This window comes from Lontra canadensis, unplaced genomic scaffold, assembly GCF_010015895.1.
Source record: "Lontra canadensis isolate GAN:19392208 unplaced genomic scaffold, GSC_riverotter_1.0 scaffold37, whole genome shotgun sequence".
NCBI lineage: Eukaryota > Metazoa > Chordata > Mammalia > Carnivora > Mustelidae > Lontra > Lontra canadensis.
In genome coordinates, this window is record NW_022631031.1 from 3156966 (window position 1) to 3184543 (window position 27578).

At 35.7% G+C, this 27578-nt stretch overlaps 1 protein-coding gene across 2 annotated transcripts in view; it reads left to right on the forward strand.

The window, feature by feature from the left end:
* MMP16 (matrix metallopeptidase 16) overlaps positions 1-27578 on the forward strand; it is a 290552-nt gene that overhangs the window by 192772 nt on the left and 70202 nt on the right. For both annotated transcript variants that reach the window (XM_032869084.1, XM_032869083.1), the window contains exons 5-6: positions 13975-14136; positions 16161-16372. In XM_032869084.1, the coding sequence (XP_032724975.1) occupies positions 13975-14136; positions 16161-16372 (374 nt within the window). The remainder of the gene's footprint in view (positions 1-13974; positions 14137-16160; positions 16373-27578) is intronic.

The following is a 27578-nucleotide window of genomic DNA, read 5'->3' on the forward strand; positions in this document are numbered from 1 at the left end:
TAATTTTGTTGAGGAAAAACAGGTTTTTGTAGGGAAATGCTTCATTTAGGGAAAAAAGAGAAAACATCAGGAGTTCTGAATGAGTCATTAAGTTACTATGGCTTCTTTACTGTACTTGCTGGTGCTTGATTTATATATAAATGTTTTATAAAAACACATTTGTTTATAATCTGTCAACAAATCTCTATACAAATATTTGGGTATAGAGGATTGTTTTTATATATATTTGCTTTTGCTTCTTCTCCCCCCTGAAACAACAATATTATCCATACCTAAATGACTACGTCTGTAATAGCAGAAAAATGAATTTCAGGTGGAAATGAACTAAATAAAGCAAAATTCGTAAAACAACTAAATTTTATCCTCCCTCCAAATTTTAAATTTTTTAATTTTTTAATCTGCTCCTCTCTCTCAGAAAACAAGCAGTTGTACTTGAATTCAGTCCCTTCTACCCCTGTAAACATATCCAGGTGCGAAGGAACATGTTGTATGGCATTACTCTTAGGGCAATACACACCCACTCAGTACACAATCTATTCAAAACTTTCTGTAACACACTTTCACTTCCTTTCCTGTTAATTCCTCTTGCTACCTAATTCCCTTTGTACACCCCTTCTGTGGGGGACTGTATTCCAGACCTCAAGAGCTGATCATTTTAACCTGTTCTTAGTTTTTGCTTTCCTTCAGGAAGTGGAAATGAACCAGGTAACTACCAGGTCTGCCCAGGTGCCCAAATGAGCCCCACCCCCATGCCAACTCAACTCCCTTAAGCCTCTTCTTTGCCCATCCTAAAAAAACAAAACAAAACACTGCCCCAACATTTTCCTGGAGACATAGGCTCATGATTGGCTTAAGTAAGTACCAGAAGAAGGTTCTCCAAGGAAAAAAGCAAAAGAAAAACACCAGAAAGTTTTTGGTGCCCAAACCTTTAGTCTGAAAAAGCAAGTAGGTATTAATTATTTTGCAAATTATTCTTCTCATATGTAAGGATATATTGAATTCCAGCTTTATGAGGGTTTTGATAGATAGGTTGATAGGAAACCGGCATTTCTCACTGCATGTGCAGAAAGACTGACCTTGAGCTTGCAGCTGTGTATGCTATTTAGAGACCCTGCCTTTTCTGATTCTGCCTCTTTGCATCATAGTAAGCCCAAAGCTCTTACTCAAAAAGTGCTAACCTATCTCATTATTGTGAACCAGCCCTTGTGTATTAGCTCTTCTGAATATCAGTGGGTGTTACAGTAAGCCTTTCAAGCACCTCTGTCATAGTATAAACTCATGTCAGTAAAGAAATTCTTGAAGCCAAGTGCATATAGGAATTACAATCTAGATATGCTGCTATAAGCGAATGCATGAAACCTAATTTTTTTTTTTACCATTTCTTGCTAATTGGGCTTCATCCAGTACAAAAATTACAGCAAAAATCTAATGTCAGATGAAAACAATTATATATATGAACATTTATATTTATATAAAGGTGTTATATCGACATATTTATATGTTGTGAAATATTTATATAAAGGTCTTAAATGGACAGCTTTTGAGATCATAACAATTTAGTATACTTTGAAAATGAGAATCAGAATCTAGGTTCAACTTTACTCTCTTTAACAGTAATGATAGTAAAATATGAGGTAGTTTTTACATGGATTTGGGTGTTCAAGGGGTTATGATGAACTTGAATTTCATAATGGGAAATAGGATAACTCAAAGAATTATTTCAAATCTTTCTAGCACCCAAGTATTTTCTTTTCCTGTTTCAGGGACTCCTGTCTTCTCTTCCCTTAGTCACTGCCTACGTTGAGGTTTTCCCTCACCTAATTATCTTGGCTATTGAAGTAGTCTACCTGCTTTCTTAGCTTTCAGTCACATCCCATGGCAATTATACCCTCATACTGATGCCAAATTACCCTAGGCGATATTGGCTTGATATTAACTTTTCATAGTACTGGATTGCCTCATTTGTAATGATCAAACTCTTAAAGCTAGCATCCAAAACTCCCACAAACTTGATCTTAACATATTTTCCAACCTCGTCATTCACATACATTTGTGTCAAGAGTGTGTCTAACCAGTTGGTGCATGGGTTTTGGTGAAGTCAGAACTGGTATTTTAAAATTCCCGCTTTGATACTTAATAGGTTTCTGACTGAATAAGCCAACGTAAAATGAAGAATTAAGTCTCTAATTCAAAAGTTGATAAGGTGTATTGATGATAGAAATAGAAGTAATAGTAATAGTTCACTAGCACTCTCTTAGTGTTAAACTCTGTCGTAGGAATTGTGCAGAGTATTTTATATCTATGATGGTATTTAACCCACCAACAACCCCATAAGTAGGTGATGTTAGACTGACTCTACAAATAAAGAAATCTGATCACAGGGAAGTTAGTAATTTACTAAATTTTATACACACAGTGGCTGAGTTAGAATTTTCTACCTGTTTTGCCTTAAAGGATGTAAGTGGAGTAAAACTAACTTCAAAATCACACGCAATAATGTGCAAATGCACTCATTTTTCTTGGGAGAATTTGCATAGTTACTCAGGTTTTCTGAGGAGCTTCTGAGCCCAAAAAAAACCCCAGAATCTCTAAACTAAACTCTTAGTTTCTTAATTAAGAACAAAGTATTTGGGTAATTTAACTTTAGAGACTTTGGTACTTCATATTGTCTGGCACACAGCAGAAAAATCAATTACATGTTAGGATGAATTGTTTATCAATAGTTCAGTTATTCCATCAATAGTTCCTTGCACACAGTAAATAATTAGTAATTTTTTAAGGAATATATGTCACACAGTGGCTGGTCTGGAGACTGTAGCACGTAATACTAGGATTGCTATAACAGGCACACTGAGAATGATGACTGGATAAACAGTACTTAACCGTTCGCATACAGTAAAAGGGCATATAATTCAAATCAGCTGCTGAAAAGTGGCATTGCAATTTATTATATGATTACTTTTGTTTAAATAGTCACTAAAATTGATCTCTTTCACACTAGCACAGAGAGAGGGAAGTAGGCCTCCAGAATCATTCTGACCTTCAAATTGAGCCACCCAGGGGGAAAGTATGGCATAGATAAACCACACATGAATAAATTACATGAGACATAACTGAAAATGTTCTTAGACTCCTAACTAGGCTCAATAGGAGAGGAGAAAAAAATTTCTTGTTAATATCATGGTGCAATTAGCCACATCCAATTTTGATTTTTGTTTTGTTTTGTTTAGCAAGACTTTTCTGAATTTAATAAAGATATGTCTAATTCACCAAACCAAATTATAGCCTAAAGGAATAAAACTTGTACTTTGGCTTTGATAATTCAAATATCTTCTTAGGGTATCCACTTCATCTGGCTAGCATAGGCCTGAGTTGTTTTAATTATATCGATTTATTCTAAAGTGTTTGTTAAATTAAAAACTGTAAATGTTTGGTAGTAGTCTATCTTTGAAAATACATTTACTGATTTTTGAAAGATCTATTAGATGGCCATCTGTTTCCCTTATATATAAGGGCCTGTTTGTTTTTTTTCTCCCTTATATATTAAGTACATGCCTTAATACTGTGCACTAGTGGTGTGCTTTTAAAGCTAACTAGCACATCCAAACAGGCAACTCCATAGCATTCCCAGCAAACCCTCCTAACTGCTAAAGAAATGTTTTGAAATAAGATTTTAAAAATCAAAGTACATGTAGCAGTAGTACTATTTCCTTCTCTCTTGAAAAATATTTTCTTTACTTCAAGGCTTTAAGACTTAACTAAAAATTTGACTGAAAATGATTGAAACTTTTTGTACAGCCAGGGTTGTACTAAGGACATACATTTTATTTTATTTTAGGAAATACATTTTAAAATATTAAGTTTAGCGTGACTTCAATGGAGAAAAGAAATAGTAGCTATTGCTTCAGACTCCCGAAAAGAGGTCTTATGCGGAAGCTGCCCTCTGGAGCACAATCTGAAGCCTTGAGGAGATGTTTAGAGTGGAGGAAAAGAGAAATCCGTTTCCTCAGCGCATTCAGTTTGGGCTTGTGGGCCAAGACCATATGGAAGGCTTAAATCCATTCCTGCCACTTACTGGTTAACTCTGGCCATCACAGTCTGTGGAAGTCTTCATTCCTAATCTGTAAAACGGTGATAATCAGAAAACTTAACTACTGTGGTGAGACACAGATAAGGGATATCTGATACTTCTTGTTGTTGCTTTTAGAACACTCTATAAAAATGTTTTGTTTCCTTTTGTTCTTTTAATCTTAGGGCATCACTGATGGTACCGTGTACAACAAAACAGTTTAAAGCATATGTGAGAGTAAATTAGATTTGTCATTAAATAACTCGGTAAAATTGATCTGACACACACAAGTGCCATTTGTAACTGAAACTTTATTGCATTATATTTGCCCGTATCTGATGAACAACTAATTAATGGCTGCAATATTAAGCTTTTTCCTAGTCAAACCATGTCTGACTCGATTGGGATCATTCTGAAGTTTGAGGCCCTTGAGGAGGAGCCAATCTAGGGGAAGTGTGGAGGACAGGAACTGGAGGCAGGGGGAAGGCAAGAGAAGGGCACAAAGCCTTTGAGGAACTGAAGACTTGATGGACGAGTAAAAGTGGCAGAAAGAGATGTAAGCAAATCTGCCCCAAATCAGCTTCTGTCAGCTTCTATCTTGCAGAGCACAGCTGTGATCTCACTCTTGTCTGGAGCTGGGCAAATGTAAAATGTAAAATATGTAAAATACAGCCCGGCTCTCCCTGTAGGGGCTGCCTGGCTGAACAAGTTCCACCACCTCTGAGAGCATTAGTGGAAAAGGACAGCAAGCAAGTACAGGTCATGAAGTTTTCATGACAAGTCCAGGGACATAATTCTGATTCTTAATAGATGCTCAATAAAAACTATTTTAGTCTTGTTCTTTTTTCACCCTATCAGAGTTTTCTGGCTGTCTGGCAGGGAGCACAGGTTTTGCCTGCCACCAAGGGAGTGACCTTCTCTTCAGTGGTGTACAAAAAGAAAGTAGTAGTTAGTATAAGTGCCATCAAGGTATCAAGCCTTACACATTTGAGAGAACATCTGAGGGGCACCTGGGTGACTCAGTCTATTTAGCGTCTGCCTTTGGCTCAGGTCATGATCCCAGGGTCCTGGGATTGAGCCCTTCATCGCATTGGAACTTCCTGTTCAGCAGGGAGTCTGCTTCTCCCTCTGCCTCTCCCGCCCCCAACCATCCCCCTACCATCCTCCCACCCCGGCTTGTGCTCTCTTTGTTTGCTCTCACGCTCTCTCAAATAAATAAAATCTAAAAAAAAAAATAAAAAAAAAAAAAAGATAAAAAGAAAAAGGAAAAACATCTGAGGCAGAGAAATAACTAATATTTCCATCTCTGGAAATTTTCAGTCACAGACTTTCTCTCAGACTTAGGGTTATTGCCAAATTTTTTGGTTTCTGTGGAGAAACCAAAAATAGCTGGACTGAACAATATTTAATGCCCATCTCCATCTCAAGATTATTGTAGAAGTATCTATCTGTAGATGTTTCAGAGTAGCCTCCTTTTCTACTCAGTTCTTTTTTTTTCTTCAGTTTTTCTTCCCTATCTCCTAATCCTAATCAAATGGAGAAAAGGGAGCGTGCTAAACCATCCTGTATTGTGTATTATCTATTGCTGCATAAAAAATCACCCCAAAACTTAACAACTTCAAACAACAAGCATTTATTATCTCACACAGTTCTGAATGTCAGGAATCCAGGAGCAACTTAGCTGGGTGATTTTGGTCCAAGGTATGTCATGAATGTGCAGTGAAATAATTGGGTGGGGCTGCAGTTACCTGAATGGACTAGAAAATCTACTTCCCAGCTCACTCCTATGACTGTTGACAGGAAGCCTCAGCTCTTCTCCACATGGCTGTTTACAGGACATGGCAGCTGGCTTTTCCAGAGTGAGTAGTAAGAGAATCAGAGAGAGAGGGAAAGAGAGAGAGAACACCAAGGTGGACATCATGATGTAATTTGTAACCTACTATTAGAAGTCCAGTACCATCAGTTCTACCAAATTCTGCTACAGCGAGCTGATACAGACTGGGAGTGTATACCAGGAGGTGGGTATTATGGGACCTTCTTAGAGACTGACTACATATATCCTTTTAGTTTCTCAACTGGCAAAACATGCTGTATGGAGAGGGTGGGAGGACTGAGGTTTAAGATGGTTCATCTCCTCTATTTATCAGGCCCTGGGGAAATTTATACTAATCAAAGATTAGATGATGATTTCTGAATGTTATTTCTACACATGGATTTAAATCTTAGGTTTAAATGTTTAAACATTTAAAAATTATGAATCTACTTAAATTTGTTCTGTCAGTCATTTAACTTACAAATAAATATTAAGAGCTTCTATGTGTCGGAAGCTATCAGGGCAATTTCGTATGTGTTGTGATCCAGTTATGTTTGGACAAGGCCGCGGAAACAGAGACAGAGGAATCAAATTTACCTGCGGAGCTGGAGAAGGCTTCACAGAGGAGGTCATTTTGAGTTATGTTTTAAAGGATTAATGAGATTTTGCAAGACTCACTAAGACACAAGCAAGGAAATATAAGAAAAAAAAATGCTGAGTTTCAAAAGACAATGTAGAGAACCATACCAACTTTATAAAGCTAGAAGTTATTTAAACATACATGTTTGATAAAAATATCAAAATAGAAACAAGGTAATGAGAAATGAAAAACTCAGGTTAGTGATTACCCACGGAGGGAATGGGACAGCCAAAGGTATGAGATAAGAGAGAAACTAGAGAGAGACTCAATGGTCCTCGTGATAGTCTAGTGTTTGCTTGGGTCAGTAGGATTATAAATGTTAGAAATATTTCTAACAGCTTTTTATGTATGAAATATTATATAGTCATTTTTAACATTCAGGATATGTCGTCAGCAGAGGGAATAGCATATGAAAATGCATGGGGGAATGAAACAGCTTGGAATAAAATATAAAGACATAATTATGACAAGGAAATTATAAATAATGCATTATCTTTCATAATATACAGTTCAGTGTTCTGAAATTGTATTGGAATATACAAAGGAAAGAAGATTAGCGATACAATTGAAAGCAACAAACTCAAAACTCAAAATCTTACAAAAGGAGCAAGTACTATTTCTGTATTGAGAATCAGGAGGCTGATTTATCCTTTGTTGCCTGCATGGTGATAAGATCAAGGCATACGACAATTAAGAATCTCAAATAATGTGAATTAATGATAAGTTACAGAAGCAGTTATTATTTTCATCATTAGGAAAGAGGTCTGGTGCATTTTAATTCTCTAAACCTCATCATATGCCAACAACTTTTGTTCCTAGTGGAATTCAAATCACAGGGTGGTACTTTATTTAACAACTTACCCTTTTAAACTATTGTGAAGCTGCAAGTAAGGTTTAATTATATTATTGCCAATCATCTGAAGAATGGTAATTACTTGGAGCTCTTGGCCAGTTTTTCTGATTAAAAGTGCTATGGCGTACTGAACAGGTCATAGGTTCACATCCTGATCCTATTAATTTTCTTCTTCCTTAGACAAGGAGTGACTCCACCCTTGGAAATGGTGCCTAAGAAAAATTTGATTGATCTGAAGAGAACAGATACATGAAATGAAATAACTTCTGCTGCTGTTACTACTTTGTTTTCCTTTTTGGTTTTTTGTATTTCTCTCACTAAGGAAAGAAAAAAGAAAAGAAAGAAATTGTGACTAAAACACTATTTCCCTGTGAGAGATTTGAAGTGCTTTTAATAATTCAACAAAGTTAGCAGGGTTGATGTGTGACAAAAAGCAATATTTATCTGCCAGAGAGTGAGAGGATGAGTTCCTACATAATTATTCTGGAACAAGGTTCAGGGTACTTTATTCTGGGGAAGGGGACATGCTCTACAAGGAGGAATGTTGTAAACGCTGGATTTTTTTTTCCTTTTGAAGAATAAAAACAAAACATAATCCCTGTAAGGCTACATTGTGACTTTCTGGCTAAGAAATTGTATCCATTTTGCCACAAGATGGCCAAGAGTGTCTAAAGGTATTTTCTGAATCAGCGCTCTCTTGATGAACTGGGTTGTCACTGTAGCTATTCCCAGTAAACCAAAGTGCCAACTCCTGTTCTTGGTTCAATTGCCTTGGTTTTTGTTGGTCCTTTGACTGCTTGCTAGATCTTTGTTTTGGCATTAGGTATGCTCCTGGTGAAAAGTTTCTTTCATTTTCTGCCCACTGATAATACATTTCAGCCAAACTTTACCCATATTTTCTGGGTGTGAGCGTGGCCAGAGGCCAAACATACACCTGTCCTTCTGCCACTTCCATGTCATTTGCAGTTGCTAAGTCTCATCAGCATCAGGTGTGTATCTTAACAATGGTGTCTCTTGATTTGAACTCACAAAGGTGTTCACTGCGAGTTGGTGTTAAACGTGTGGTGTCTAAAAATTCCCGCAGCTCCTTTCCTTCTCCACCCGCTCTCACCTGAGATTACCCTCTGACACACAATCCTTGGAAGTCTTCTTGTTTTACATACTTGCAAACACTAATAATTCCCGCATCTCTTCATAAGTAACTGCTTCCTTCTGCTTCCTAGTAACATGCAGGCTAGATGGTCTCCAATAGTCGCGTTTCATTGGTTTTCACTCAAATTGGCATCCTTAAAAAACAATTTCCTGTTTTCGGTAAGCCTGAACTTCTGTGTCTTTTGATTTTCTACCGCCTGACTTTTTTACCATCCATCCCCTCCCATCCTTACTCCCTCCAGTCACTTTAATTCCTTATCCCTAGTAGTTAATAAAATCAAGCCTGTTTGGCATTCCCTAGCAATTTTCTCTAGACCCTGTCCTCTTGTCTTCAGCTGTGAGCACGAGTATTTGCTGACATTCATTCAGCAATGATGTTGGGTACTTTAGTTCCATTGTCTGAACTATGTAAGATTAGTGGCCTCCTCAGTCTACTCTTATCTCATTCTCTTTCCATTCTAATTCTTGGCATGATTGTCACAAAAGAGAATTGGGGGGTGGTGGTGAGGGGTAGGTAAAAGGGTATAAACTTTTAGTCAGAAGATGAGTAAGGTCTGAGGATCTAATGTATAACCATGGTGATTATAGTTGATAACATTCTTAGATGACTGAAGTTTGATAAAAGTCAAATGTTCCCACCTAGAAAGAAAAAAGTTTAGTTAAATATGTAAAGTCATATATTAATTAACTCAATGCAGAGGAATCCTTTCAAAATATGTACATATAACAAATCACCATGATGTATTCTTGAAATACCTTATAATTTTATTTTTCAGTTATACCTCAGTAAAGCTAGAGAAATAAAGAAAAAAGTTCTGAGCCACATTTAGATGAAAATAGCATTCTATTCTTTACTATCCAGATTCAAATTAGTCCTCCAGTCCCTGGAAACTGATCCATTCATTCAACTTATTTAAAGATTAGTCATCTACTATGTGCCAGGCAATGTCTTTGAACTGGAGACATAACATAAATGATGCACAATTTCAGTCTTTAAAGAATTCAAAATATGTTGGGAAGATTTACCAAAAAAGATGATGACAAAACAATGCAATTGCTGTGATAGGGAGATGCTCAAGGGTCTGTGGGAACGTAAAGCAGAGAGCCTGCTGGAACAACACCCCTTGGGAAAATGACCTCATAGAGAAGGTAACATTTGAGCAGTCACATCAGGTCTGCTTGATGTGCTTCCAATTTCGGGGCATGGGTGGAGAGGGGGTTCCAGAAAGAAGACAGTTAATGCAGAGATCTAAAGGACAAGAACAAGCATATTCTATGACTGGAAAGAGGAAAATAAAGGGGGGATGAGATAATGTTGGAAAGGAAGGACAAGGACTTATGTATGAAGGGTTTGGGTTATCTTGATGAGGAATGTGAAATTATCTTATAGACATTGGAAAAGCAACAAAAACTGAAGCAAAGACAATTATAGGAAATTGTCCTTGCAACCACTGTACATTCTTCCCCTGTATCCTCTTTAATTTCATTCCCTGTCTTAAGTCATGTTCTTAAATTCTTTTAAACATACTCAAGTAATAATAATCCTTATATTTGATATATTGGAATCTGAGGTCTAATTTGATTAGGACCCTTACCTCCATTCCTGTTTATCACCATAGGAAACACAGAAGACACCTCTCTCCCCTGGGACTCTAATTCGCATAGGACTTCTACACTGCTATCTCTCCCTCCGTTTCCTTCCCTTCTCTAGTTTCTGAAACTGTTTACATTAGAGACGTTTCAAGTCAGTCATTAGCAAAATCCCCTTAATAATCAACTTATTTTGAAAATATTCCCTTTAAGTTCTTTTTTGTAACTAACACTGGTCTTTCCATTGCTTATACTCTTTCTCTTTCACTCCTTCCATTTTCTCTTTCATATTCCTTCTACTGCAAAGGCTGCAGTCATGGTATATGTCCCACCTTATTTCTTTTTAATGCTACTTCAAGATTATGGATTCAAGATCCATAAAAACTTAAAGTTTTGACTGTGATTTTGTCAAACTCTTCCATCCACTGTCTCTCCTTGCTATTATCATCCACTAATTCTCAAGTCATTTTCATTACTCTTTGATGATTTTATCTCCTAGTTCAATCCTACTCTCAACACTATCCTTGTTTTAATTCTCTCTGATCTCAGTGTTGATGTAGATAATTTTGCCGTGTTCTGGGCTCTTAGATATTGAATCTCCTCTCTAATTTCATATTCCATCCCAACTCAGAGACTCACTTCCGTGGGTATACCCTTGACATTGCTCTTACAAATCTCAATTTCAGATATCTACTAGGACTATCACTGAATATTTTTCTAGCTCATTCCTGCTAATACTGTGACTAAAAACACAAAAACAAACAAAAACAAAAACAAAAAAACCTTTGACCACTTCAGAATTTAAGGGTCATCTTAAATTATATTATCATTTTAGCTTGTCACAGTCCTTCATCATCCCATGCTAGTCCTTCCTTACATGACACAAATACCATGGCAAAGTCAAAAATTACTCCCTTACATATATCCACAGCTCCTTTGTCTTTTCCTCTGCTTTTCATGGTTACCTAAAGATACCAAAAGTCTGGTGAAATCAATACTGCCACTTTGATATCTTCATACACACTGCCAAATAAGGCTGAAGCAGGAAGACAGAGTGCATAATGAACCCAACCTCACTTTAAATTCATGGTCATGAATATTGCCTGACAATTACAGGATATTTCCCTAGTCCACTCCTTACAACTGACCTATTCAAATATTTCATACATTCTTCTCTCTTTTTCCTTTCTATTACTCTCTCAGTTGATGAATCTTCCTGTTTCATTAAGCAAATTAAAGCATTCAGAACTTAACACTCAAAAAAAGGAACTCCTGATTTTGTTACATACCTCTCACCCCTACCAACGCAAAAAGCAACAAAAACTCTTTCATTCTATGTTTTTCTCCATCTCAGTGAATGGTAATTTCATTCTTCTAGGTATAGGGCCAGAAAATGTTGTGCTGTCTTTGATGTTTTTCTTTGCTCGCACCTTGCATCTTGTCCTTTAAGAAACCCTGTGATTCTTCTTTCAAAAAATATCAAGAATGTTACACTTCTGTCTACCTCCATTACTTCCACTTTGGTCCAGGTGACCAGCATTTTTGCCTGAATTATTGCACTCACTTCAGAGATTGAATCATGCTGCTTCCTGTGTCCACTGTACTTGATTCTCGAGAGCAATCACAAGAGTGGTCTTGTTTGAAATGTAAGTCAGATTATGTCCCTCCTCTACTCAAAAACTTAAAATTCCCACCACAGTCAGACTAGAAGCCCAAACCATTATTTAAAAATTCTATACATGTTTTTGTCTCTCACTTAATCTTTTCTCTGCCTATTTCTCCTTATCATTTTTTTTTATTTTACTTTTTCAGTGTTCCAAAATTCATTGTTTATGTACCATATCCAGTGCTCCATGCAATACGTGCCCTCCAAAATACCCGCCACTAGGCTCACCAATCCCCCCACCCCCTCCCCTCTAAAACCCTCAGTTTATCACTGTGTAACATTCTGTATTTTCTACTTTTCTATCTTGATTTTTTTCCAATACCCTTTAAAATGTAAATGCTATAAGGGCAGAGATTTTTTGTATGTTTTATTCACTACTATATCGCCAAAGCCTAGATCAATGCCTAACTCAGAGTAGGCATGCAGTAAAAGTAGTGGAATGAATGGATGAGTGAATGAATGAGATTGTTTTTGCATGGCTACATTATCTAGTCTGTTGTGCATGCTAATGCTTTAGTAGCTGTGTGATTTACTGTAGCAATTCAAAGGATCTCTAATCAGATAGAGAAGTTTGAATTTCATCTGCACCTTGCTACATAAATTTGCAAATTGCATTTAATGTCTCCAAGTCTTGTCTTCTCATTTTAAAAATGGACATAATAATAGTAACTGATTCAAGGATAATTGTAAGAATTAAATGAGAAAATGCAGGTAAAATGTTCTAAATGTCCAGAGCAAAGTTAGTAAACTTTTAATAAGTCTAGTTAATATTTTTTAATTAAACCTAATACATACTATTTTTCTTTCTGTGTCTTGATTTGCACATTTAAGTAACTTTATAAGAGGAGAAGATAAGCTCTTTGAGACTGGAAATGTTAACTTCCATTTTTTTTAAACCCTTCCAATTTGTTTCACACCAGCATTTAATCAGTTATTCTTTGAGAGTCAGGTGGGCCCCTGAAGTGTTTTGAATGGCTCATTTTCAGTATGCTAAGGTCATGTGATGAATCAGCCCTACGGTTTCATCCATTTTTCTATGGAAGACTACTCCAGAGTAAGAAAAAAATGTTTGTTATGTACTTGGTTTTTGTGTAAACAAACAAAACTCTTAAGGGAATTATCACAGTGCATTATAAAAATGTTTGGAAGAGAGTTTTCCTAAAAATGACACTCAGGAAGTTCATTGAAATCATTTGCAATTCATCTATGCAAAACTTTACATTTTATGTTCAATCGTTTTAAACTTTCCACTAAGGAACATATCCCTTAAAAATATAATAGTCCCAACTGTTGGGTGCTCACATAGTTTAACTAAATTTTTAGAATAAACAAATATACATGCAGCACTGGCTCTTTTGCTCATGGATTTAATTATGATGATCCAGAAGGGGGCAACATGTAGGGGTCATCTGTAGGGCTGTGACTGCACAAAGTTTCTCTGAGGGTCTGCACTAAATAAATTTCACTGTGCAAGTTTACCACAGGTGGGAGAGATTTTTTTTTTTTTCCCATGAGAAACAGCCATTCTAAATAAATATACTTTGTTCAGATTGCATATGAATTGATTAGAATTTGTATTCACAAAGCCAAGACTAGAATCCTAGTTATTATGACTGCCAGCCTATAACTTTTATATTTCTGTATTCCTATATTCTAGGCTAATATGAAAAGTTAAAATAAACTTGAGTTCTAGTCACACCTCTGTAAATTTAAAGATTTGTTGTTCTTGACAAGAGATATCATCTCTATGCCTTAATTTACTCACCTGTGTAAAAGTAGGGATTGTATCCACCCTGTGTATTTTTTACGGACTTATTGTTAGCATTATGTGCAATGTAAAGATATTTGAAAGTATATTACATGCTTTACAATTGGAAGGATATTTCAACAGTAGTAGTTGCAATCTCTGATGCTGCTGCTCTTTCTGAAACTTTTAGTCTTTGTTCTTCCATTCAAGTTCTAAATTTCTGTGACTACATTAACATCACCTCCCCCCTCCCACCCGGCCTTTTCAAAAATAGCGTATTGAATTTTGCCAGTAGGAAACTCCAATGATAAAATCAGACTGATCTTTGAAATAAAGAGTTCCTCCTATTTTTCTTGGGTGAAATTTTGATAACACCAAATTGTCCTTTCCAATTCTGTACTTGGGTATTAGTTACAATAGCATCTTTTCTTCTCATTTTCACAGGAAATGACTTATTTCTTGTAGCAGTTCACGAACTGGGACATGCTCTGGGATTGGAGCATTCCAATGACCCCACTGCCATCATGGCCCCATTTTACCAGTACATGGAAACTGACAACTTCAAACTACCTAATGATGATTTGCAAGGCATCCAGAAAATTTATGGTAGGTTTCCACTGTTTCTCTTTGGTTAACCCTACAGTGAAGTCCAGAATTCCTGCGGTGCTTTCTTCTTTGAGATGGATGCTCTAAGTATATGAGAGAGATAAATACCAAAATAAGAAAAAAATAGTCTGGCCTATTGGCAGAAGTCTTATATCAATCAAGTTTTGTTGGCAATGGTCCAAATATCTTAATATACAGATTATAGTAAATCTACACACTGACAGATTTTTCTTATTGAATTTAATTGAAACCTGCAATTACAGCAAAGATCTGATAAACTTTACTATTTACAATTCAGGTTAAAAATGTAATAAATGAATATAACCAATAAAAACAGTGAGAAATATAAGATTTTCTTAAAAAATACTGAGATTGTGATAAAAACTGACAGATTTACCCTCAGTTTATGATACTTATTGTTAAATAGTAGATCAATCTCTTTGGAGGTTGCAGAGAATACTCTTGTGTAATGGCTATAATAAAATGACCTCAAAAGCATGTAATTATTGACTCAGTGAAAGTTAACAAACATGGGAGTGGAAGTTAACAAATGGCAAAGTTTACTTACACATAATTCAAAATAAATTTCTAATATACTAAGATCATTTTTATTTATGGGGTTCAGTCAGTGAATACAAATGAAGACCAAAGGGAGAAAGACTATTCTACATATTTACTATAATCCTAACTTCCTCAAAAGAATCATTGACCTTTATAAAGACATTCATTTCACACATAATTGTTAAGAACTTGACATTTGTAATTTACATATAGAGAGTATGCTTTACTAAATTAATGAAATGATGCTTTCATTTTACAAAACAAAAGCAGATGTGTGTTATCTGTATGTTAATATTCAGTATCCAGAAGGTGTCATTTGCATTTTTAAATAGAATAGTTTAAGTTCACTAATTTGTTTTGCATTCATTAGTTTTTCAATTTCAATATCTCAGTGGTAACCGTTCTCTCAGGGTTAAAATAGGATTTGGTAGCCCGGTCTCTGTAGCGCAATCGGTTAGCACGTTCGGCTGTTAAAATAGGATTTGGAGAAATAAAAATGTCAACTTTTGTGCTTCTCTTTATTTGGGGGATACTGAGAAAAGGGAAATGTTTCAGAGTCAAAACTAAGTAGCACATGTGTCGAACGCGCTAGCCTATAGGCTAATTTGTACCATCAGGAATTCCTCCTAAGTGGTTAACTGAGGTTAGGAAGGCTCTTTCTCATGACCTCATGAATTAGTAGTCTAGACTGAAGGTCTGCAAAAGAATATTCTTTCCATATCTAAATATTAAGTGCGAACAGCTCTCTATTTCTTTTTAAAAACACAAATCCCTTGAGGAATGATGCTTTACATCTGTACCAAATTATATGTGTAAACTTTGGCTTAATTTAGAAACCTCTTTTTAGAAATACTTCTTCACATTAATATTTTACTAGTGGCATTTTAATCAATAGGTATTTTAGATTCAGTATTCAAATGAAATACTCATCTAGCAATTTGTCAAAACATGTCATTAGAAGAAAATAATGAAAGTCAGGAAAAGGTTATAAATACAGTTGGAGACACAGGGTAGAATAAACTTTGATCCATTAATGTTTATCTTTTAAAACTATTTGCATAGAATCATTGTGAAAATCTAGGATTAACTTTGGTGGAGCTTACATGCATGGTTCCAGTATTCATCTTCATTTATGTATTATTTATACACCACCTACTTCCAAAAAAGATTTGAAAGCAGCTCTTCCAATAAGGACTCTTGCGAAGCTATAAAAAATGCCATTAAAAATTAACAAAGAAAGTTCAGTGACTTGGATTCAGAACTTAGCATGATAAGGACTTTCTAAGATTTGGCAGTGGTTTGTCGGGTACGATGGTTTGTTTTTTCAGAAAACATACAAGCTTAAACACTTCTTAGCTCACTTAGTCTGTGCCCTCCCCTCGTGAGTGATTGTCTTCAGCAGCAGACTGTCCAGCACTGTTCTAGTATTAAGTGAGCCAAGTGCTTTCCTCATATTTTCAAAGGTCCACCTGACAAGATTCCTCCACCGACAAGACCTCTACCGACAGTGCCCCCACACCGCTCCGTTCCTCCAGCCGACCCACGCAAGAATGACAGGCCCAAACCTCCTCGGCCTCCCACTGGCAGACCTTCCTATCCTGGAGCCAAACCCAACATCTGCGATGGGAACTTTAACACTCTAGCTATTCTTCGCCGGGAAATGTTTGTTTTCAAGGTAGGAGGCTGTGATTTTTTTTTTTTTTTAACGGTAGATCAAGTGTCTACGGTGTCGCTTTAGAAAACAAGTTCTCATTCATTCTCACACCACCTTCCCAGACCTCTCACAGTTAGAAGTTTCAAAAAAGCATCTTAAAAAATAAACGCACAAATGGGCTTAAATGTCTAGCAGAAGATTGCTGTAACATTCTATTTGAGGAATGCATTTATGTCAGCAGAAGCTAAAATGCCTAGAAATGTGAGGGTAAGAAAATGCTGCATGTTACGAACAGATAAAAAAGCGTAATTGAAATCATGAATAGGAACTAATAGGGATGATTTACTTGGGAGCTTAGCCACTTCCAGGCGCGCTAGCACTATTCTATCTTTGATTTGCTCATCTTTATGAGATCCCTATGATTCCACTTGACAGTTAAAGCATTTTTTTTTAGAAGTAGTAGTGATCATTTTGTTTGGGGTCTACTGATAGAAATTTGAGTTAATATGAAACCATCATTTTGATTTTACAAGTATATGTCATTGTTTTCTTCAGTCAGGCATTTATATACCTGATTTATATTATTTTTTAAAAAGGTCACAAGTAAAACTAGTATTACATTTTGCTAAGTGTGCCTTTTAATGCCATTAGGTTCTCAGACAACACAAACAAGCAGGGTATTAAATAAGTTATATAATGAACTTACAAAGTAAGTTTAATGTAATGTTGAAAAGTGAATATGGTGTAATAGGGAAAGATATTTTCTTCCTCAATATTGTAAACTGATCTGAAAAACTGGTGAAAAAAATATAAGTTTTATGTTGGCATTAGCATATTAAAATAACCACATTTTACCAATACCATCCATTTAAAAAGAAAATAATGTACTCTCTTTTTGGGTAGATGTGAATCAATAAATAATGAAATATTGTCCTACTTATACAGAATTTCCTATCTACCAGAGGCTATACTTGAAAAATATAGATTTCATATAATTTTTAATAGACAAAGTACTCTGTTTCCTTTATTGGAAAACAAGATTGGGATTTGATATAATATGCACAAGAGCATCATACTTTCCAGGAAAAATCGATGCTTTTGTTCAAACACATGAATACATTTTTGAATTCTATAAATGCTCTGCAATGCTTAATTAGATATCTCCCATTCAATTTAAGTAGATAAATAAATTTAGATTCAAGCAGTAAAAATAAAATCTCTCTCTCTCTCTTTATATATAGCCACTCATTGTGGCTCAGCCCACAGCAAATAGTTGAAATGAAAACAAAATGCAGTCATTTGTTTATTCTATAAGACACCAAATGACATTTGAAGGATTTTGTTTTCTCCATTTTGGCCAAATTCCAACATCCCGGCTTTATACCCTGATATCATAGTCATATCAACAAAGTGATAAATTTATCTGAGAATGTGATGTGAAATGGACTCTGGGTATATCCTTTCCATCCTTCCTATCTGTCTAACTAGATGGCCAATCTCAGGAAAGACTGGTTTCTTTGAGTGTAATAATCATTTTCACCAGCTTTTCTGCTCTGCACACTGGGAGTGTTCTGGATTGACAAAATGACATCTTGTGATCACTGGTTCCTGGAATCAGGAATGAACATAGACCAGCTCTCAAGTAGAATATAGTAGCCACTATTATTAATATCAAAACAGGTATATGAAAAATATGAGTAAGGTCTGCTTCTCTAACCTCTGATGTTACCTTGGATTCCTTAATCAAAACTCTATAGGACAGAGTTCCTAAACTCTAACTGAATTTAGTTTTTTTCCACTGGTCCTTGCCATCTTTCTAATAATAATTACTGTTGAGAATATCTTCTGATAGGCATTGCATTCTTTTTAATCTCCACTTACTTGATGGATTTTGTATCACCTTACTTGATAATTTTCATACTCATCTCCTCTTTCGTATAATGCCAAGGGTAGTTTACTAGGCACTGGGGATGTATGAACAGAAGGTAGCACCCCTGTCTTTATGGAATTCATATTCCAGGAGTGAAGACACACATGAACTTAAGTACTTTCAAGATGTAGTAGTAAAAGGTACAACATGGACATGAAGAGAAAGTACTGAAGTCCAGTTGAATAGTTCAAGAAACCTTGACTGAGAAAAAGCTTATGCTGAATTTTTAGAGAAAAATTTCTTAGGCACATTAAAGAAATTAGTATTTGTTATACTAAAAAGTTGGTATATTGAGGGAGAGATGATAGACATATTAACTGTAGTGCAAAATGACAAATGATATAGATTGGAAATAAACAAGAAAGCATGATTGAATGATACCTGCTCTTAATTAATAGCTACTATGGATTAGGTAACTAATGTGTCCCTGAATGTACGTAGGGACTTTACATCCATAATCTCTAAACCTGATAATAACTCTGCAAGACGCACAGAATTCTCTATTTCACAAATGAAAAAACAGAATCAGAAAAGTTAAGTAGTTAGTCTGAGTTATAAGGTTTGTAAGTAGTAGTAGTCAGTAGGTGAACGCAGGTCTACTTGATTCTAAAATCTGTGTTTTTTCCCACTAAGCTTTGCTACCTAAAACAGTAGGGGAAAGTTCAAATGAAAGGTGGTAGGCTTTAAATTATATTTTAAAATAGTAAATATGCAAGAAATATTTATTGGGCTCCTACTGTGAGATGCTGTTTTAGGCACTGGCCATGTGGTAGTAAACAAAACAGCTAGTCCCTGGCTTCTTGGAACTTACATTCTAGCTTTCAAAGTGCCTCACACAGAGGTTCCCCATGGGTCACTGAACTATGTGGGAAAGCATCCACAAATTCTGTTTTCCTTTATTAATAACTGCTGGCCCCCTAAGTTATCCCTTTATACCTAAATAGACTAGACTAACTTTACCTCAGATTAATGCCATTTCCCTATACCTGTTCTACTTGCCTAAAATTGTTCTCTGCCGGTCTCTCTTGTGCATGCCTGCCTTTCAAATTTTCTTTTAATATACTCATCATTAGTTTCATAGTTTGCTCCTTATCAACTATTCCTTCAAGTATATTTTAAGATCACCCACTCTTTGATCTCACTTTTACTCATGTAACTTGATTCTCTACTTTTCTTCACTACAGATTCTCCTCACAAATTAAAAACCTCTTCCTCTTCTCAACCCTTACCCACCCAACACTCATTTCACTGTGGTTTTAATATTTGGGGCTTCATTGCAAGCCTCTGCTTATCTAAAGCTCCCTTCCTCAATGTCTTCCACATGTCCCAACCTCTCTAACTATTCTTCAACCCCAAATCTCTTTCTAGCGATTTTTTATATTTATTCTCTACATTCAATTAGCATGTTTTAAATTTCTATCTTCTCTATTTCTCATGGTAGTGCACTCCTTAACTAGATTATAAACTTGTTCAAAGCAGGGATTGGTTCACATGGGCTTCATAATGCTCAAGCTAATGAATAAGGATCTCAATATAAGAATTATCTAATGAAGACAGAGCTACTATTGTGTTTATACAACAGTAGTCAACCAATATGACATTACTGAAAATATTTTATTCTGGTAGTTTGTTATTCCTTTCCCCAAGATTTCCATGAGTATGATTTACTTAAAATCTGTATGTATGTTTTTACTTAAATTCTGAAAATCTAGATATAAGTAAAAGGTAACATCATCAGATAATTTTAGGAACCTTTCTTTAGAATGTTAGTCGTAGCATAATTCTTTTTGGGAACAAGTGTCCTCTTCAGAGATTCAATTTACACAATGAGCTTTGCAGACACTCATTTATTTGAAGTGAGTTCACCTGGATATGCTTCTAAATGGAAATATAATAAGCAGCACATATTGTAATATAACACATATTTAATTTTATATATATGTATATATATATATATTTCTCTCCTATCCTATAGATAAAATCCTGAGTATATTCACATGAGAAGGTTAAGCCTTCCATGCAGCTTCATAATCTTTGGGGAATGTAAACCATGTAAAGCGAGGAAATGAAAATTAAAACAAAATGCCAAGGAACAGAAGAATAAAGAAGTGATACAACAGAAGCTTTGTCCTTCCTCTACAGAGGTGATTTCTTAAGAGTGTTCCCTACAGAGCTTATACTGTGTGTATCACAGGAGCTGCTGTTGTGACTAAGCTGACAACAGGAAGAGCTGATTGTTCAAATGAAGACACAAAGTTCTCTTGGACTATAAGATAAAAGCATTGACTGTTTAGCTATTTTAAAATAGATAGGGTGTAAAATAGGTGTAAAAGAAAGCAGTATTAGTCAAACTTGTATAGGGTGTGTTTCAGCACACAATATTTTGTGATATGGGAAAGAATGCAGTAGTAACTATTCTTCCTGAAATTGAAGCTAGGAAGATAAACTGTGTGCACACCTGGAGTTCTTTTAGCATCTGCAGACACGTGCATGAGGACAGGTTTCACTTGGAACCTGACCAGTTCTTTCTATTAAGGGGAACACAGGCCAGTGCTTTACAGTAAAGCTAGAAATGACAGTGTTAAAAGGCAGAGCTTTCATGGAACAGCATTCACGGAAGTACAGTCAAGTGTCCTCCCAATTAGAGAAGAGCAAGGCTTAAGGCTCTTAACGAAAGCATTTCATTGTTTACCAAGAAACACACACACACACAACAAAAGAAAGCAAACCAACACAGAAAGCACTTGGTCCTTTTGTTTCTTAAGTTCTTGTCTCTTCATGTTTATTCATCACAAAACTATGTGTTCTTAAACATGACCATCTTCACTTATGACTACCTACTGAAAAATCATAGTTCCTTTTATTTCCGTAGAAACAGATCTGTCCAGATTCTGCTCTTATTAATACTAGCTTAACTTCCATTGAAAGTACAATGTCTCATTAACCAAGCCTAGTAAGTACAGGGTATGACCCAATTTCATCTGCAAGATGGTGGTTTTGTTTCATAAAAGAAGATATTTTATGAGAGACAGAGAGAGAGAATGAGATTCACGGGGTGGGGAAATGAGGAGACATTGCACAAAGATTAAAACTTTCAGTTATAAGTCCTGGAGACCTAATATCCAGCATAGTAATTGTAGCTCATAATAATGCATCGCTTACCTGAAATTTGCTAAAGTAGATCTCAGCTGTTCTCACCATAAAAAAAAAAGAAAAATAGGTAACTATGTAAGGCATGGTAGGTCTATTAGTTTGATTGTGGTAATCATTTCACAATGTATACTTATAACTTATATAACAATGTACACTTATAACAAATTGTCAAGTTGTATACCTTAAGTATACAACATTTTATTTGTCAATAGACAAATAAAAAGTTGGGGCAGGGGCGCCTGCGTGGCTCCGTGGGTTAAAGCCTCTGCCTTCGGCTCGGGTCATGATCCCAGGGTCCTGGGCTCTCTGCTCGGCGGGGAGCCTGCTTTCTCCTCTCTCTCTCTGCCTGCCTCTCTGCCTACTTGTGATCTCTGTCTGTCAAATAAAAAAAAAAAAAAAAAACCTTTAAAAAAAAAAAAAGTTGGGGCAGAAAGCTAAGGTTCTTTCAGTCGCCCACAAGGCTCCGTAATCACTGCATTTTGCTTGACCTCTCTGGTCTCAGCCCCTCTTTCTTTGTCTGCTCATTCTTACTCAGTGCCAGCCACCCTTGTCTTCCTGCTGTGTTTGAACTTGCCAGGCACTCCTGGCTTTGTGGGTCTTTCCCTGTCAAATACCAAATATTCGTGTACCTTCCAGATTTCTGTGGCTGTTCGTAAAGCAGCAGCAGGCTATCTCCAATCTCTATTCCTGTGCAGTCTCCTGTTACATAGGTCTGCATGGGGCTAGATATATGAAAGGAAACAACAATATTTGTAGAATTTCAGAAGAGTTTATTGTGGTTTATATAAACTTTGTGCTGTTTTTGTGACTCTAAAGAATAGATTTGCTATTTACAATTGGAAGAATTTTCTCCAAGCTCTTAACCTAATGATGTCATTCATTCTTGTTTCATACGTTTATTTCCTTGTTTCCATCAGCATGGGATAATGCTCAAACTTTTAGACATTAGAGAGAGACTTGGAGTCAGATCCCATTTGTCATAGGCTCCAGACAAGGACTGGAACTACTCCTGTATTTACTGGTGGATTGTGCCATGCCATGAATGTAGCAGACAATAAATATTCTTAAAAATATCTCTGAGCTTCACAAAACAAACTGAGGGTTGCTGGGGGGATGGAGGTCGGGAGAGGAGGGTGGGGTTATGGACATTGGGGAGGGTCTATGCTATGGTGAGTGCTGTGAAATGTGTAAACCTGGCGATTCACAGACCTGTACCCCTGGGGATAAAAATACATTATATGTTTATAAAAAATAATAATAATAAATAAATAAGTAAAATCCAAAAAAAAATATATCTCTGAGCTTATTTGCCTTATCTGTATAATGGCTAACAAATTCCACCATAGGTATATATAGTAAGCTCCGGAAATGGTAGCTTTTTTTGTCCCAAGATGACTTGGCATTTGGAATTACTCATTATATTCATTAACTCAAATTCCCATGTTGTTTGAAATTATTTTTTAAAAATAACTTTTAGGTGAGTAAAGATCACAGAAAATGGCTCTAATTTATATTTTTAAGGGAAAGGAATGGAATGGTTTGTGATCGTTGTTGTTGTTCCTATCACCTTTTTCAATGAAATAATTTAAAATATTCTATTGTCACATGGGGGTGCATGGGTGGCTCAGTCAGTTAAGCATCTGACTGTTGGTTTCAGCTCAGGTCATAATCTCATAGGTCCTGGGATCAAGCTGGTCTGGGTCATGCTCTGTGCTCAGCGGGGAGACTGTTTGAAGATTTTCTCCCTCTGCACATCCCCCCATTCATGCACTCTCGTTCTTTCTCTCTCTCAAATAATTTAATCTTAAAAATATATATGTATTTGGTTGTCAGAGAATCCAAAAAGTATTTTAAAAAGAAATACTTGGAGAAATTACACAACAGGGGGTAATCTAAAATTACTCTGAGTCATAGTTTGATTCTGTACTGCCTGAAAGTATTAACTGATATTAATAGTATGTTGTAATTGGGGCTAAATTCACATTAGACCAAAGGGAACAATCGCCAAGACACTGAAAGCAGAGTATTAATTAAATTTCCTTGTAGTACAAAATCACAGACTTTCAAATATTTTAGGTAAGTAAACACTTTAGGAAACAACTGGAATTATGTGTAATATTGAATTTTAATGTCAATATTAATTGATTTTCAAAATATTTGTAGTCTCTATGGCTTAAGATTTACTTCTTGAAATATTTAAATTCTTTACTGATATTTCCTGACTGTTGGGGCAAGTGTCTAAGTATTCAGAAGAATGGATTCACAGTCATCTATGTTTCCAATCTTCTCACTAGTCACCTTATTTTTAGGTAACTTCAAACAGTTTAAGCATATATTTTGGATACTTGTTTTGGATTCAGTAAAACTATTTTTATTAATAATATGGAATAGAACATTTAATATATGCTTACAAATAGACCCATAAATACAGAGAACAAATGCATGTTTGACAGAGAGGAGGGGTAGGGGAATGGGCAAAATGAGTGAAGGGGAGTGGGAGGTACAGATGTCCTATTACAGAATGAATAAGTCACAAGGATGAAAGTACAACATAGGAAATGGAGTCAATGGTATTGTGTTAGCATTGTATGGTGACAGATGGTAGCTACATTTGTGGTGAGGACAGCATAAATGCAAATGGTGCAGCCACACTGGAAAACAGCATAGAGGTTCCTCAAAATGTTAAAAATAGAATTACCCTATGATCCAGCAATTGCATTACCAGGCATTTACCTGAAGATGCAAAAATACAAATTTGAAGGGATACACAGACCCCAGTGTTCATAGCAGCATTATCAACAATAGCCAAATTATAGAAACAGCCCAAGTGGCCATCAACTGACAGATGGATAAATAAAATATGGTATAGGGGCACCTGAATGGCTCAGTGGGTTAAAACCTCTGCCTTCAGCTCAGGTCATGATCCCAGGGTCCTGGGATCGAGCCTTGCATCGGGCTCTCTGCTCAGCGGGGAGCCTGCTTCCCCCCTCTTTCTCTGCCTGCCTCTCTGCCTGTGTGTGATCTCTGTCTGTCAAATAAATAAATAAAATCTTTAAAAAAAAAAGAAAATATGGTATATATTATATATGGAATATTACTCAGCCATAAAAAAGAATGAAATCTTTCTGCAACAGTGTGGATGGAGCTAGACAGTACTATGCTAAGCAAAATAAGCCAGTCAGAGAAAGACAAATACCATACGATTTCACTTACATGGGGAATTTAAGAAACAAAACAAATGAACATGAGGGGGGGGAAAGAGAGGACACCCATGAATAAGACTCTTAACTACAGAGAACAAACTGATAGGTTAGCAGAGGAGAAGTGGGTGGGGGGATGGGTTAAATAGGTGATGGAAATTAAGAAGGGCACTTACATGAAGAGCACCAGGTATTGTATCTGAGTGCTGAATTACTAAATTCTACACGTGAAACTAATATTACACTGTATGTTTACTAACTGGAATTTAAATAAAATACTAAAAAATCACTATGTTGCTCACCTGAAACTAATGTAATATTGTGTGTCAACTATATTTCAATGGAAGAAAGTAAAAAAATACATATATATCTTTGCTTCCAGTGCATATATGGGAGACTAAACTATGTTTTATCATGTACAGTTTGATATAAATTTATAATATGAATAGACAAATTCCATATAGTCATGCAAAAGTGCTTTCTGAAAGTATATTAATTGTGAGCTAATTTGAAAAACCCTCACTCCAAGCAATATCAATCTTTCTATTCTACAATTATGAGTAATCTAAGTCTTTTCAGTACCAAAATAATTTTATTCCATTTTTGTCATAATCTATAGCTTTATACTGAGATTTTTACAAAGAAAGTGCTCACATTCACAATTTATTGTTCATAGCACTTTTACCTTAATGCAAGATTAATAAGCAGTTTATTACAAGATTTATACTGTACATACAAAGTAGATTTTCCCTTATTTTAAAAGTTTTAAAAATAGCACTTCTCCAATTTTTTTCTTTTATATTTGGCATTTGTGACTGTGCCACTTTGACCTCATGTATATATATATTTTTAAAGATTTTATTTATTTATTTGACAGAGAGAGATCACAAGTAGGCAGAGAGGCAGGCAGAGAGAGAGGAAGGGAAGCAGGCTCCCCACCAAGCAGAGAGCCCGATGCTGGGCTCAATCCCAGGACCCTGAGATCACGACCTGAGCTGAAGGCAGAGGTTTTAACCCACTGAGCCACACAGGCGCACCAACCTCTTATATTTCTGTAAAGCAAAAATGAGACTTTATTTTTTTCCATTCCCTTTTTAAACTTTCAGTTAACAATATTGTGATTATCATTGTGCTTTGTGGAGTATGTGAAGTTATTTAAACAGCTCTTCAGCCAGCTCTTCAGAATTTCTTGAATCATCTGTTTATCTTTTGCATGTGGAAATATATAAAACATGTAGAAATATATAAAATAGAGGCCAAAGTAGTCATTATTTGCAAATTATGTGACAGTCTACCTCAAAAATTCCTCAAAAATCAGTGCTGGTGATGGTGGGGTAGGGGACTATTAGTGGTGTTAAGAAAGATGTCCTGAACCACAGCCAAAAGTGAAATATAGCTTTTCTAATAAGCACTTTGACTATATAATTGAAAAATATCTTTCCTGATATAAGAAAGTACTCTTAGGATTAAACGTAATTATCAGTACTTGTCCTATTGGCAGTATTCAATACATATTTATTAAATGAACTATATTTTGGGGCACAAGTGTGGCTCAGTCACTTAAGCATCAGATTCTTGGTCTCAGGTCATGATCTCAGGGTTTTGGGATCAAGCCCCATGTCAGGCTCCACATTCAGTGGGTCGTCTGCTTGAGATTCTGTCTCTCTCTCTGCCCTTCCCCAAAACTCTCTCTTTCTCTGTCTCAAATAAAAAATAAATAAATCTTTTTTTTTTTTTAAATGAACAATGTTTTTATTTCTAACTCTATCTTCTCTGCATTTAACTTTGATGGGGGAGGTTCTTGGCTATTTTGTTCATTTTTCTTTACGTGCTTCTCGTGAGACTTTAAGGTTTCAGAGCATTATATTATGTTTATTTAAATGACTATTTTAAAGAAGTTGTAATTTGTATCAGTAGCAAATGTAGTTTAAACTACAGCATTAGTATATCTTACAGTAAAAAGGAAAGTGTGCATAGTTTCCAGATTAGTAATCCCCTGCATGGTAATTTATCCTGAAATAATAAAGTAAATCTAAAATAAGCAATGATATTCAGGGCACCTGGGTGGCTCAGTGTGTTAAGCCTCTGCCTTCAGCTCAGGTCATGATCTCAGGGTCCTGGGATTGAGCCCAGCATCGGGCTCTCTGCTCAGCAGGGAGCTTGCTTCCCCCCGCCCCCGTGTCTCTATTTGTGATCTCTCTCTCTCTCTGTCAAATAAATAAATAAATAATCTTAAAATAAAATACAATAAGCAATGATATTCATCACAGCTTTCTTGCCAGTAGGAGAAAATTTGGCAAGCAACCCAAATTATCTGGTAATATGGTAGTGGTATAGCAAATAGTATATCATCCCAAAGAAATATAATATTTAAAAGGTTAATTAAAAGGAGAATGTATGAAAGAATAGGACATGATTATGATATATACACAAGTCTAAAATAGTAAAATTTAAAATTTTACATATCATGAATTGCATTATTTGAAATATGTATTGACAAAACAGGGAAATTATCGAAAAATTATGTTAGACAAATCTTAGAATGATGGAATTGTGAGTAGGTTTTTAAAATCTGTAGTTTAGTGATATTATATATACATTCAGTAGCCCAAAATGTAGTGGCATAAGAGAACCTCAGTAATGGTGAAAGTTGTGCCATATTAAGTGACAGTGAAGCCATATCATCTTCAAAAAATACAAGTAGGCAAAAGCTATTAAAGTATTCAATGACTTTTACCTTGGACTGTGACTAAAAATGTCCTTGTTCAAAATTGCAGTAACAACTTTCAATAATATAGTTTAACCTGGCTAGCAAAGATCTCCAATTAGATGAGGATTATTCCTTAATCCTGAGTAGGATTAGCCTCTAGTGAATCAAGCTCACTAAATATTTTCTTTATCTACGGTTTTGCCATTTTGTAGGCACCATGGTGAGAATTTTTTC